Consider the following 14609-nt stretch of genomic DNA (forward strand, 5'->3'; position numbering starts at 1 on the left):
TTTCCTTTTCTTCTGAAATTTTTCATGATATAGATCTTGTCATTTTGATAACTTTGTTTTCAAAGGAAATGTAACAGTATTCCTGTTTAGGTTACATTTCTGCATAACCTTTTTTAAATGTAGGGAAACATTATGCTTTTTCTTGTATGTCATTTTTTGTGTTTGAAATGTCCTCTTACTTCAGCTTTGTGTGAGAGGTGGCACCTAAGGGTTTTGTCACCTCTAGTGAGTTGTCAGAGTGGTCCAGGGGGTGTCTAGGATGTGGTGAGCACCAGCAGGATCCCCCAACGTAGACAGGTTTTGGCGCATGCAGGTTTTGGGGCTCACAGTCCAATGGGAGGAGGGCATGGGGAGCGTCCAGTGGCCACAGAGGGGACGGAGGTTAACGGTCAACAGGATGGTTGTGGGTAGCCTTCCTGGGTGACATCATGGAGCCCACCTGCCAGGGGGCGGGGTCAGCAGATGTGGGGAACTGCTAGGGGTTGGGCACTTCAGGCAGAGGGACAGAAGCCTCCGTGTGAAGCTGGACAAGTGTGCGGCGCTTTCCTGGGGCCTCCAGCTGCCTGCGGGGTGACTTCTTAGAGGTTCTGGTGTCCTGGAATCGTCTTGATGCAGCTCACTGATCAGTCCCTGTTCACGTCAGTGCTGTGTTTCTTGTTGCACCTTTGGTTTTCTGTGGACCCTGATGTGCTGGCTACTTGAGCACACGGTGTGTAGCTGTGAGTTAGCTCAGCTGCAGCTCCTTTACCACTTCGTTCCTTTGAAGTGACACCCTACGTCATACCAGTGGAAGCTAGTCATCGACAAAGTCATTGAACTCCAAGCACACCTCCTTTCGTGTGATGGTGCTTGTTTAGGAGCTGCGAGGCGTTGTGACTGTCTCTCCTGCCCCAGCATGTCCAGGCGGAGGCTCCCTTCCATCTGCTGAGCTCTGGCCTCCGCTGGTGGAGGCTCAGCCACTGTGTGCCCATTTAATGTACACATGCTTTCAAGTGCAGCTGAGCTGTTCTGGTGTAAATTAGCGGGACCCTTCCATGTGGATGGAGTTCAGTGGTAATTTTATCACGTTATAACTATTCACAATCCTCATCTTCATAGTCATGTCCCTGAAATCTTCTCAGCTTGGGAAACTTTGAATAAGTGCGTGTTTTGTTGATACCACTGAAGTCATGCCCAGTCCAGTAGAAAGGGAGTGTTGTTGGGTCACTGTGTGCAACATGGAGACACATCCAGTGCAGTGGTGACCTGCTTGGCCCTGCCTCACAGCAGCTCACGAATGGATACCTCCTCCTGTCTGTGGATTCAGATCTTGTCCTGAGTTCATGGACGAAGCTCAAACAGGTCAGGAGGCTTTGCTGAAGGATGCGTCGTGGTCTCCAGACTTCCCGTAGCTCGGGCAAGACCTCGTCATCACGGAGAACCTCCTCAAGTGGCCTCTGGTGTGAGAGAGGCACGTGTGCACACAGGGGGCTCTCCAGGCGGGCCAGCCCTCGGCCCACATCTCCCGCCCCTTTGCTCCTCATTCCCTGTGGCTGTATGAGAAGACGTGGCCAAGTTGGTGGTGCAGAGGCCGCACTCAGTTCCTGGTTTTCAGACAAAGGTAGAAATCGATTCCACATGTACCGAGGCAAGACAGAGAGCTAGGTTTAAAAAGAAGACGTTTACAGCAAAGGTTTGGTTAGCTGGAACCTGGTTAACCCTCTTGCCACGCCCCCCAAGCTCCTGCCTGAAAGTTTCCTGTGTCCCTGTTCTTTTAAAAACATTTCACTGTTATTACACAAGTAATGCACAAATGTACTCTTTTGCTAAAAATATTAAAACTTGACTGAGAAGTCTGAAGAGTCCTTTGACCCCTGCCCAACCCTAACCCTTCCAACTCAGCAGAGCGATGGATGCCTATGTTTCCAGACCTTCTCTGTGTCCTCGTGGGCGGGACTGGGCCTGTACCCTGCCTGGGTGGGCAGTGAACTCCCCTGTTTCCCGGGACCTTGTGACAATCAGCGTTGTTTCTGAGAGGTTTTTTTTCGGTGGCTGGCCAGTGTGGGGAACTGAACCCTTGAACCTGGTGTCACAAGGCCTGCTCTAACCAACCGAGCTAACTGGCCAGCCCTCTCTGAGAGGTTTTTAGTTACAGACCCAGCTTCTGCAATAAAAAGAGGACTCACTGGGATGTTCTCTTTGCTCAGTTCTGGCAGATTGTGTCTGTCTGTTTCATCTGAATTGTCAAATATGTTGCCACAAAGTTATGCGCAGAGTCCTCGCATCTTCTAAGGTCTGCCGGGTCCTCGGCGCTCTCTCTCTCTCTCTCTCTCTCTCTCTCTCTCCCTCCCAGTGCTTGCGTTGGTCGTGGGGGCTGCTGCTCCTCCAGGTTCTCCAGCCAGGGCCGTTGCGTCTGCAGCCTCTCTGAGGAAGGATGCTGGCTTCACGGGCGCCTCTGTCGCGGATTCCCCTGCCTTCTGCTGTACGTTGTCTCCATCCTTTATGTGCCCTGGCCACGGTTTGCTGCAGCTTGTCAGGCGGGCACACAGGCCAGGTGGGGTGGTCTGCAGTGGATTGGCGACTTGCCCATTGGGTACGGGGCAAGCCCTCACCCTGTGTTTGAGAACGATGCTGGTCTTGGTCTGCTGTGTCTGGTGTGCGGAGCCCAGCGCCTTGCTCTTTGAGTCCCCCCCTGCCAAGTGGAGTAGGAGCCGCCATGGCTGCACCTGCAGGGCCCGGGCTCTGTGCCCTCCTGAGGCATCAGCAGCCAGTCTCTAGGCCCTGGGGCCTCACCCAGCACAACTGCCCCCAAGGTTGCCTGTCTATCACAAGCAGGTCTGGCGGCTGTGTTTAGCTGGGTTGGTTGCCGCTTCTTTGTGCTTTCACTCTCCTGAAAATCTGCTGGCTTCTCATACTCCGGCTTGCTTGCCTCCTCTGGGCTTGAACCATCTCTCTCCTGTGCTCTTACTTCTGTGAAGTCTGGCAGCGAGCAGCGAGACCTGCACGTGCCGTGTGTCTTGTTTGACCTGAATCCCGAGGGTGCTTCCTACGTGTGAGCTCTTTTTCGACTACAGCAGCTGCTCTGACCTCTTAGCAGAATCCCCTCTTGCCTGTTCTGCCTGCTCTGTCCCACTGAGGTGTTTGCCAGGGATCCACTGCCTTGTCTGCCCATTGGGGGTTATCCCCGCCCCGTTTGCTTTGGAGGCGAGCGCTGCTGAAATGTGGCTTTCTTAGGAACGAGCTTGTGTCCGAGGCACCAAGGCCTGCCCGGGGAGATTGGTGTGGTTCAGTCTATCTGGGACCCACAGTTGGGACCAACAGCTGACTCATTATGTAGTTGTTAGGTTTAGATCCCTCCACTTTTTTGGAAATATACAGGATCAGAGTTAAACCATTGAAGAGTTTTATGTGATGTAAATATTGAATTTTGTGCCATAAAAGGCTATTTCTGTTTAAACAACAAAAAAAATCATGTTGAGAGGGAAGGCATTACTTGGAATTTAGATTGAAGTGGACAGTCAAAGATCTGCAAAGGACGGCTGTGTGCCGCAGAGGGAGTGCATGAGGATGGTTACATCCTGCAGATGTGCATAAGGACAGTCACATACTGCAGATGTGCATGAGGACAGTTACGTAATGCAGATGTGCATGAGGATGGTTGTGTGTCGCAGAGGACGTACATGAGGACAGTTATGTACTACAGATGTGCATGAGGATGGCTGCGCGCCACAGAGGAGGTGCACGAGGGCAGTTATGTACTACAGATGTGCATGAGGATGGCTGCGCACAACAGAGGAAGTGCATGAGGACAGTTACGTACTGCAGATGTGCATGAGGATGGCTGCGCACCACAGAGGAAGTGCATGAGGACAGTTATGTACTACAGATGTGCATGAGGACGGCTGTGCGCCACAGAGGAAGTGCATGAGGACAGTCACGTACTGCAGATGTGCATGAGGACGGCTGCGCGCCACAGAGGAAGTGCATGAGGACAGTTACGTACTGCAGATGTGCATGAGGACGGCTGCGCGCCACAGAGGAAGTGCATGAGGACAGTTATGTACTGCAGATGTGCATGAGGATGGCTGCGCGCTACAGAGGAAGTGCACGAGGACAGTGATGTACTGCAGATGTGCATGAGGACGGCTACTTGTCACAGACTACATGCTTCAGTCTACGTGCTGTGGGGTCAACGCCTTCCTCAGCTGGAGTCGGCTTTAGTCCACAGCCCAGAATGTGGAGGCATCCCCGGGCTATCCTTTTAGTGGGAAGCTGTGCAAACGTGGCTTCCCTTGGCTCATCTGGGGGCCGTCTGATTGTTGTCACAGTTATGATTTCCATGACAACTAGCCTTACTGTCACTTCTTTCTTTAGTAGAAGACAAAGTGCAGGAGAGCCTCTCGATACTGATGCCCTGGTCTCAGCCCCAGGCACTGCTACACTTTGCATCTTACCCTCCCCTCTAGTGGAACTGGGTGAGTGAACATTTGGCAGAATTCTTGGAAACTGGACAGAGCACAGGATTAAGCATTCACTCAAGTCACGAAAGAGATGATGGCCCTCATAACTATCTGCATGTGCCGAGGAATCTTATGCGGTTTGTGTTAAGTTTCTCATGGAACATGGCAGTGTCAGGAGTGCGATGAAAAGATAACGTGGTGGAAGAGAATTCCAGGTAGGAAGCTTCTCACTGTGGAATTCGGAGCCCCCTCCATGACGGTCCTCGTTTTTGCCATTAAAAGCAGGGAGTCATGGAGGGACCATGGTGTGGTGTGCTGTGTCAGGAAGCTGCAGAGGGCTGGGGGAAGAGCCCTTATGCACCATGGAGCCAGTGGTGACTCTTGTGATGAGAACCTTGCATCCCTCAGCAGGGCTGCTGTGTGACATGGGCTCCTTGGGCTCTGAAGCCTGTTTAGTGACCCCAGGGCTGGCCCTGAGCATCTTTTGACTGAGGTCATTTGTATGATTTGCAAATCATGCCATAGGCGAGGAAACTATCCCAAAATATTTCCTGGTTGGTAAATGTTACTTGATACAAAGGCTATCCTGCAACTGGTTAGTGTCGTTGTTCCATTTTAGTGATGGATGTACCATCTGTAGAGATGTCTGTGAAGTGTTAGTGGCCGGGGCACCTGGCAGGTGTGGGACAGGTGGAGTCCAGATCGTCTCGGGCACTCTCTTTTCCGGGCCTGTGCTAGGCTAGGGTTCTGCTCAGTGTCCTGTGAATGTGAGGCACACCCTAGCTCCCGGTCCCCTAGGCACTGGGCTGTGTTCCAGAGTGGTAGGGAGCTGAGGCTTGTGTTTAATGGGAAATGAAAATCACTCGTGAATTTTCAATAAACTCATTTTTAAGAGAAGAAGAAAGAGCAAGCCAGGAAAATCTACAACTTAACCAGCTGGCATCAAATATTGATGCTTTTGCCATGCGGGGCTTACACAGTTTGTCTCATCAGAATCCCCTCTCTCCCTTTGCAAAACCATGTCCCGTGTTGCAGGTCATGCCCGTAAGCTGCTAAGGTGCAATCCCTGTCAGCAGTGCTGGACCGCGTGGTGGTGGCCTTCATCCAGATGTGTCTTGAGCAGGACAACCGCTGTGGGTGCTGCTGCCACGCTGCAGGGCTGGTTGTGGCATTTGTAGGTGGAGGTGACACTGTGCCAGGCCTGACCACTCCTGCTGCGTGTCAGCGCCCTTGCGTCCCCATGCCCCAGGGCTGCCTGTGCCCCAGCCTGGCCAGGTCCTGCGTGCAGCCTCTCTTCTGTCTCGTCGGCATAGCCATTATTTCCAGAACAGCCCAGCTCTGGCATGAAATGATGACCGAGGCTGGGTTTCGCGTGCTCGCATTCAGGGTGGGGTGCATTTCGGGGGTCATTAGGTAGGTCACCTTGTGCAGGTAGGCTCTGCCTCTGGGGTGGTATGTTTGGGGTGGGTGATGGTCTATGGGGTTTTGGCAATGCTCAGAGCCAGCCAGTGGGGAAGAGACACCCAGAACCAGATAGCCATTTTCAGTGCACAGAAGGAGCGGAGCGGGTGGCTTCGACAAAGCCAGGACACTCATTGTGCTTGGGTAACTTCTAAATCGCTTGGCTCTAAGTGCCCTTGTGGCCCAGGCCCTGGGGTTCTCTACCACCCTCCAGCCTCAGCCTTGTGGAGGCAGTGACGCCACTGGCTCCTTCTCCACCTCTGCCTTCCCTCCCTCACCCAGGCCAGGCTGCACACCTTCCATCTGGGCCACGCCCCTTGGTGGCCTTTGGGGCACTGCTAGCCCCATGAGGCACTGCACCCCCCCATGCTCCAGGAGAGCAGGGCCAGCAAGTGCCTCGTGCTGTTCAGGGGACCCCCAGCTGCTTGGCCTCTTGCCCACCCAGGGCTTGTTGTGGCCGAGCGGACGTCCTTGTGTGGTGGAGGGTGGGTGCAGAGTGCAGCTGGCTGAAGCTCCCGGAAGACTGTGCTGCCGTCACAGTCCTCATGGAATTTCCTGACCACCACAAAGTTGCATTGCTAGGGACGTTCACTATGCTGCTCTTTAATTATAACGGTTCAGGACAAATTCATTGTGCTGCAGTGGGGATTAGTGAAGTCAGAATCTTTGCTGGTGACCTCAGAAACGTGTACTGTCCAGGGCCTGGGAACCTGGATGGCGGCAGCGTGGTGTTGGGGTGGGTCTGCGAGCGGGTGGACCTGTGGCCATGATTCCAGGCTCAGGTGTGAGTCCTGGCTCTGCTGCTGTGGCCTTGTGGCCTCGGGTGAGTTACTACCATGAGGCGGTGGAACCCTGCCTCACAGTTCCTGGAGGATGCAGGATGTGGGTGTGTGGCGCTTCTGACATTGAACTCTGCTGCATGCTTAGGGGAAGTTAGCCTTGAGGGTTCCAGATATGTTAAAAGTTTATGTGCCCGAGTTTGCACACAGACATGCACATGCTCACACGTGCACACACACTTACGTGTGCCTGCACATGCTCACACACACCAGTGAGCATACTTCACAAGCAGGCTGACGCGTGCTTGCTCACACGCGTGTGTGCCCCTTGTAGGGCATGCCCAAGGATCTGGGGAGATGGCGCCTTGATTATTTGCTCTTGGGAGCTCTCTAGATGTTCCACAGTGAGCACGTGCTGCTCTTTTATGGTTGGAAGAAATGTCCCTGGATGACTGAAGAAGGTTCTGAGAAATTCCGAACCTTGTATAAGGAAGTGATAGGAATGGAGGACACTGGAAATAAAATAACTGGGAGTGTGAAAGTGGCGTGATTCCTAGAATTTGCTCCAGAGAGGCCACAGTTGCACGTGTATGGCCTCCGTCCTGCCAGCCCCTGTGGTGCTCGGGGACACGCGGGTGGCTGCGCCATCGTGCAGCCCTGCAGATGGCTCTAGCAACCCTGACCATGTGTGCTTCTCTCCTTGTCCAGATCGTGCACACACACAAGCCGCACTTCATGGCCCTGCACTGTCAGGAGTTTGGAGGGAAGAACTACGAGGCCTCCATGTCCCACGTGGACAAGTTTGTCAAGTAAGTCTGGGGCTGGGTCCGATGCTCTCTGCTTACCCCAAGGGTGCGGGGTGCTGGTGAGGGTCTTCTGATGGTAGTGTGATCCCCACCTTCAGGACTCACCTTTACCTGCGTGTCACCTGGGTGAGTCACAATTTTCCATTGAGGAAGGTGTGGCCAGATGCATGGCAGTGTGGCTTCTCAGACTCCGGGCAGGTACACAAACTGCAGAGTGACAGCCACTGTTTGAAGAAGTGGTGTGCGTCTGCACTTTTCAGGCTGGGGGCCAGACAGAGCGGTCCCTGTTAGTGTGTGCCCAAGGCCCCACATTGCGGGCTCTGGTGCTGGTGTGGTGGACGGTGGAGGACTGGTGTCCATGTAGCACTTGGCAGTGTCTGTTGTGGTGGGAGGTGACATCTCCATCATTTAGGAGGGAGGAGCCATGTGTGCAGTTGCATCTGCCACATGCATGCCTGCATGCCCTGTGGCCCCTTACAGGACAGATCTCCGGGTCCCCCTGGGGAAGAAGAGGTACCAAGGTGCCTGGGTGATCTGGGAAATGAAGGCTGTGATGTCTGAGAGCAGGAAGGAGCTGACGCTCAGCCCCCCACACTCCCAGCTCACAAGTGGGCGTCCCGTCCAGCTGCCAGGGCATCCCTTTTCCTCTTGCTCTGCATTCCCGGGGCCTGGGAGCCCTGTCTGCGCTCAGGCTGTTTCCTGCCATTCTGCCTCCTGTGAGTCTTACTTCTGTAAGCTTCCTGCTCGTGACTAAATTCATTCACCAGGGGGTGGTGACAATAGAGCATGCACATTTCTGCGAGAGGAGTGCAAACTCTGAGTGTGGTTTTCAGCGGGTACGAGCACCGAGATTCCGGAAGGCTGGAGGAACTGGAGGAACTGTGTCGGGATGGCCCGGGGTCTTGTTTGCTGTCCTCAGGGCATGGCGTTGAAGGAAATAGCTTAGAAGGTCACAGCTTTGACCATCTCCTATTTCTCAGAAGTTCTTGAAGATACGTCTATGCTGACCTGCTTGGAGCTGCCCTTGACTGGCGGTGATTCCTCTGGAGGGCACAGCCTGGGGCAAGCCTGGCTCCCTGCCGTGCTGTGGGGCGCTGTCTCCAGCATCTCCCTAGCCCCGTGGCTGCTGCCTCTCTCCTGTCTGTTAGCTCCTGTCTGCAGCTGGCGAGGCCCCTCCTGCTGCTGACTAGGTGAAATCTGTGAGGCCCATGATGTCTACAGAGAACACTGGGGCCAACCTGGTCATACCTGCGAGCTTCTCTCAGAACAGTGCTGTCTGATGGAAAGACATAGAATACTCATGCAAAACACTGGTAGGTGATGCTTCTTGAGAGGATGGCCGTCGCTGCCCTCCCAGCCCCGTCCACCTGCCCCTTGTCAGTGCTCCAGCCACAGGTGCTCAGCAGATTCCTGGAGACACTGCCTAGGCCGTGGGGTCACCTGGTGCAGCAGCCAGGGGAAGCTCTTGCCCGACAGAGGCATTTGGCTCCCTGCGGATTTCTCTCATGCCTGGACTGCCTCCCCACTACTCCTGCCACCTTGCGCCCTCTTTTTGTGGGCCGGCCTGACCACAGCAAGCGTGTAGCCCTCGGGGAAGGGGCAGTGTCAGCCACAGTGCCTTCATGAGTCTCTGGTTGACCTGCTACAGGGACATTGGCAGCTGGTCTCGTCCAGGGTCTGAGGCACATGGGCCACTTCTAGGTTTTGGTTGGACCAGTCCTCATGCAGCTGAAGAGCTGGGGGATGCTGCATCAGCTGCAGATGTGAGATCACCTGTTCCCACGTGGAAGCCCAACACTGACCATCTCAGGCTCTCATGTGTCCTGAAGCACTCTCCGTGTAGAGTGGGAGATGGCTCACACTGGGGCCTGAGGCACCCTGCATGTTGCCTCTGGGAGGGGTGGGGGTGGTTATCAGCCTGGCTGTGGGTGGGCAGTGCCTCAGAGCAGGGCCAGTGGCCCAGGTGGCACCCACACCTGCAAGGACAGTGCTGCGGAGCTCTGCACCTGTGCTGTCTGAGTGCAGGGAGCTGTAGCTGCCTTCTTAGATTCTTAGGTTCAGAAGACACAGTTCTGCAGATGGAAAGCCCAGCTGTGAGGCCTTTGTGCTGTTCCATTTCAGGTCTTCATTTATCGTGAGGTTGCCTGTACCTAAACTCTGAGTCTTCTCCTGTCGCTGTGCATTTCTGGTACCAAGTTAAAATAAGACTACATAGGATCCAGAAAGCAATCGGTGTCCTTTGCATTACAAGGTTTGCTGCCATGGGTGTGTGTTTTGTAAAGTATGTTTTCAGAATAGATGGTACCATTGTTTTGGGTGACGGAGACGTGGGGAGAAGAACCTTTAGCAGATGAGGGCACATCAGTTAGAACTCCTGCCCCATGAATACACAGAAATCCTGTTGGTGATGACGGCAGAAACCTAGAGTTATGATTAATAAATACAGTAAAAGATATGTTTATTATTTTATTATTATTCTGTGATATTAATTACAGAATTAGTTACTATAGCATAAGACTTTACAGGGTGTTGTTAAAGACCAATGTGGTGGGTGGTATTTTTCCAAGGGGGCATGACAATAAAGGCCATCCTCTGTGTCCTCTAAAGTGTGGCCTTGGCCACCAGCTGTGGGGGGAGTTTTGGCCTCCTGGACTCTGGGCATCCCATGACTGTTTCTACTGGTGGAGTGTAATGAAAGTGATGCTTCCTGCTGGGCCACACATGGGGGGCCTCCTGTGGATGTTTGGATGGTGTATGGAGTCACTGAGCCCTGCCAGCCAAGTGCCCAGCGTTGAAGTGGATGGGCCTTTAGCTGACTACAGCTGCCGCCGCCCAGCCTCTGAGTCCTTGCTGTCCAGGTGCCCGGTGTGGGAGTGGACGGGCCTTTGGACAACCCCAGCCGCTGCTGCCCAGTCTCTGGGTCCTTGCTGTCCAGGTGCCCGGCGTGGGAGTGGATGGGCCATTTATGCTGAATTCCCAGCACAGAAGATCCTTGAGCATAACAAACGGTAATTTTTAGCTGCTACAAAAAAAAAAACCCCTTATTTTCACAAAATCATCTATAATTTTAAGGCAATTTTAATCAAAATCTTAATGGCATTTTCCCTAGCATTCAACAAACTAAAACTGAAATTACCATAGAAAAGCAGAGGGTCGAGAGTAGCTGAAATGATTCTGAAGAAAAGCAAGGTGGGGAATAGACGGTCAAGATGGTGGAATAGACAGTCCCCAGCATCATTCTCTCCCACAGATCAACCAATTTACCACTTTAAAAATGCAACATCACCCAAGCAGGGGCCACTGGCACTCAGAGGAAGAGGAGGAGAGACCTTTGGAGTTCATGAAGGCAGGGGAAGCCACAATGAGAGAAAGAAAAAACTGCTCTGAGCATTTCGGGCCACAGCTGCTTTAAGGCTGGAGCTGCAGAGCACATGGAGTAGGAGCTGGCAGAAGCCACAGCTGTGCCCTTCAGATGGGGTTGCTTGGAGGCGGCAGGGGAGAAGAAGGCCTTGGTGGCCCCCAGGACAGCAAGACCACTAATATAGGGTTCCCATGGACCCACGCAGGAGCGAGGAGCCAGAACAGCTGAAAAAGGGAGCCATTCAGAGGCCAGAGAGTCAACGCAAGGGACTGGTGCAGGGCCCATCCCATGGGAAGTGTTTGGAGCACTGGCAGTGGGAGAGACAGGCCCTCCAGGAGAATGCTGGAACACAGCAAGGACAGCCGATCCAACCCCCAATCAGCGCAGGACCACTCAGAGGAGACTGGTTGGGAATGCAGAACTGCATGGGGTGCAGTTTGATGAAAAAACTCAGGCCCAGATCAGAGATTCTACACAACACAGGTGCACCAAGTCTTTGGAGAGCTGGAAGTACCTATAAGGTCAACCATTAAACCCTGAGCTGCACAAAAAGCCTTCCCCAGGGAACCAGCAGCAAAGCCGCAGTTTAGCTCAACAACACAAACATAGCTCAAGTACTCATTCCCACAGGAAGTTCTCCTGTGTTAGAAGTAAGCAAAAGACAAAAAATTAGTTCTGGCCCAGGCACACCACCAGCACCTTGGGGCCCACCAGGGGACTTGAGGCATGGAGCCAGGGACCAGACACCCCACCCACAACCAGGCACATTGTGCCAGCACCTTGGGGCCTGCTTGGGGACCCAAGGTATGGAGCCAGGGACCAGACATTCCCCACAACCAGGCACACCGCCAGCACCAAGGAGCATGCCAAAAACATCACCTCCATGTGAGTGGCCCACCACAGGCACGATGATAACCATAGCTGCCACGAAAACGGCTAGACTCCAGAACAACCACGCAGATGGCCTGCCAGCCACTGGAGTGCGTTGACACAAAGAGAGTCACCAGCAGAGACCAAAGAAAAGAAGAGGATGTTTTTCTCCACAAAGCCCATTTCAGAGTGACAGAAGAAGCATCTGCTCTATGATAATATCGGGGGACCTGATCACACCTCTCAGCATTGGACAGACCATCTAGGCAACAAATCAACAGAGTAATTGTTCTTTCAGAGGGAGAGAAGAAATCTAGGGTAATTAGAGGGGGGAGGGGGATAGAGAGGGATGAGGTGAGATTGGACAAGGGGCATAAAGAATAATTACAATTTATAACAATATATATGCTAGTAATATTGGTTTGATCAACATATCTCAATGTTGAACCCCCAAAATATGTATAATCAATTTTGTTTCAATAAAAATTTTTAAAAAAGAAAAAAAAGAAAAGCAAGGTGGTGTTCTTACTCAACTAGACCACAAGGCTGGTTATGACGCAGTGAAAATGGCCATAGAGCATGGGGCCTGGCCAGGAACTCTCACCTGCAGTGTCTGGACATGAACCATGGTGACGTGGGTCAGGCCTGGACTGGGATCATCTGTCTCCTGTGCTGGGAAATTAAATTGGGTCCCTGCTTCAGGTCTCACCCACCCTACTTAAGAACGAATTTCAGTGGTATTAACTATGCAAATGTAAAGGCAGAATTAAATATTTGAGAATAAAGTGTAGGAGAATATCTTTATAGCTTTGGGACAGGCAGAGATTTCTTCAAAAAAGGTGCAAAAAGTACAGCCTGCAAAGGGTAAGACTGATAAATTTGACAATGTTAAAATGAAAGACTTTGTTTATGGAAAGGCGCTCTAAAACCAGAAGTTGAGCCACAAGGGGAAGAGAGATCTGCAGTGCACATTGCTGACAAAAACTGGTGTTTAAATGTATAAAGAGCTCCCCGAAGTCAGTAAGAAGAAGAAAGTGACAGATGTTGGCCAAGCTGGGCGTCCCACACAGAGGACAAGGCCAGAGCGACGCTGCGCGGGCAGCTACCCCTGCACGGTGCCTGTGAGCACAGCCGGGCCGCGCCGCAGCCCGTGTAGCTTGGAGCGCTGCGCCGGGATGTCCTGCCTGCATCCTGCGCCGCGGTCACACGTGCACTCTGTCGCAGCATGTGTCATGCCTGATGCACTGCGGTGTTCATCTTCTGGAAGATTAGGAGCAAAGAGGGAAGGCATTTGTTTTTCTGGCTCGTTTGTTTCCTTGTGTGACGCCCTTCGTCTCCTGCGTGGATTCCGGCTTTTATCTGGGATCACTTTCCTCCGGCCCGAGGACCTTTCTCTAACGTTGATTGTAGCCCGAGTCAGCTGCTGATGAATCTCCTCGGTTTTTGTTGGTCTGAGAAAGGTCTTTGTCTTCATTTTTGAAAGATGCTTCTGTTGGAATAGAATCCAGGCCATCGTTTGTTCTCTCACTGCTTGAAGGGTGTCGCTCCATTGTCATCCGTGTCCATCGTTTCTGACGAGAATCCAGCCCTTGTTCCCGTCTCAATTTTCTTGTGTATGATGTGCCTTTCCCCGACTGCTGTATCCTGTCTTCACGGATTGTTTGCGGTGGTTGATTGTGTCGCGCTTTGATTTCGTTTTCCTTAGTTTGTCCTGCTGGGGTTCCCTGAGCTTTTTCAATCTTCAGGTTTATGGTGTAATCAGATCTGGAAAAAGTTTGTCCATTGCTTCTTTAAACATTGTTTATCTTTTCCTTCCTTTCCCTTTCGTTCTCAGACTCCAGTTTCCTGGTGCTAGACTGCTCGATGTTGTCCCCAGCCCAGGCAGCTCTTCTAGCTTTGTTAGCTTGTGTTTCCTGTGCGCTTCGGTCTGGGTGGTTTCTGACGTTGTGTCTTAAAGTCACCGGATCTTCGCCGTTGCGGGCTCTGACCTGCTCTCAAGGCCGGAGCACCTACCTCTCTCTAATGTTGCATCTGTCAGCTCTGGAAGCTTCATTTGTTTTCTTGTCTTCTGGCTTCCTGCGTTACAGGCATGTTTTCCTCTGAATCTTTGTTCATATTCATAATCGCTCTTTTAAGATTCTGTCTGCTAATTCCATCAGTTTTGTCCTTTCTGGGTTGGTTTGTTTGTTTCTTTTTTTTTGGAGCTTTTCAAAGAATTTATTTGCTGTGGAATTGCTTGAGTCCACCAGTTGCTGTGTTTGGAAGGGTTTTGCTCACTGCTTTATTTTTACAAGTGCTGTGATTTTCAGAAAGCAGTTCTTTTGCCAGCATTTGGCATGTCTAGAGGAGTTTACAAAAAAATAGAATCTATAGAATTAAATTAGAAAAATAAAATCAAACCACGAATATTTAAAAATTCATTTGGACAGGTCCCGAGTAGAAGTCACATTCCTTGCAAAAACAGCTGTTTTAGGTCAGAAATTTCATATTTTATAACTGCAAGTCCTGACCTTGTTCTTGACTGGTGAAGATTTCCAGGCACTGTATGAATGACAGGACAGATGGCATCCAATTGGCCAGTTCTGGCATGTGTCCTACCTGGCTTGTGAAACTTCCTAAAATATTTTTTAAACCCAAACCTCCTGGTTCTCTGAAACCAGTTGTCTTTATCTGATTGCCAGTACTTTTTTCAACAAACAAAAATCTTCCCTGCAAGATAACGCATTTAAATATTTGTTGCGTATGGATAGACAGAAACCAAGTCTGGATGTGAATGAACAAGTCTGCAGTGTAGCTGTGGATCTCTGGAGGCTGCGTCAGCTTCAAGGACTTCCCTCACTGGCTGTGTATCTGCTGTGCCCCAGAGGTGGCCCATCGGGCAGCTTCAGCCTGA

At 51.9% G+C, this 14609-nt stretch overlaps 1 protein-coding gene across 1 annotated transcript in view; it reads left to right on the plus strand.

The window, feature by feature from the left end:
* Window positions 1-14609, plus strand: part of INPP5A (inositol polyphosphate-5-phosphatase A) — a 219460-nt gene that overhangs the window by 79849 nt on the left and 125002 nt on the right. The window contains exon 3 of the mRNA XM_063102348.1: window positions 7388-7488. Coding sequence (XP_062958418.1) covers window positions 7388-7488 — 101 coding nt within the window. The remainder of the gene's footprint in view (window positions 1-7387; window positions 7489-14609) is intronic.

The sequence above is a fragment of the Cynocephalus volans genome, chromosome 7 (genome assembly GCF_027409185.1).
Source record: "Cynocephalus volans isolate mCynVol1 chromosome 7, mCynVol1.pri, whole genome shotgun sequence".
NCBI lineage: Eukaryota > Metazoa > Chordata > Mammalia > Dermoptera > Cynocephalidae > Cynocephalus > Cynocephalus volans.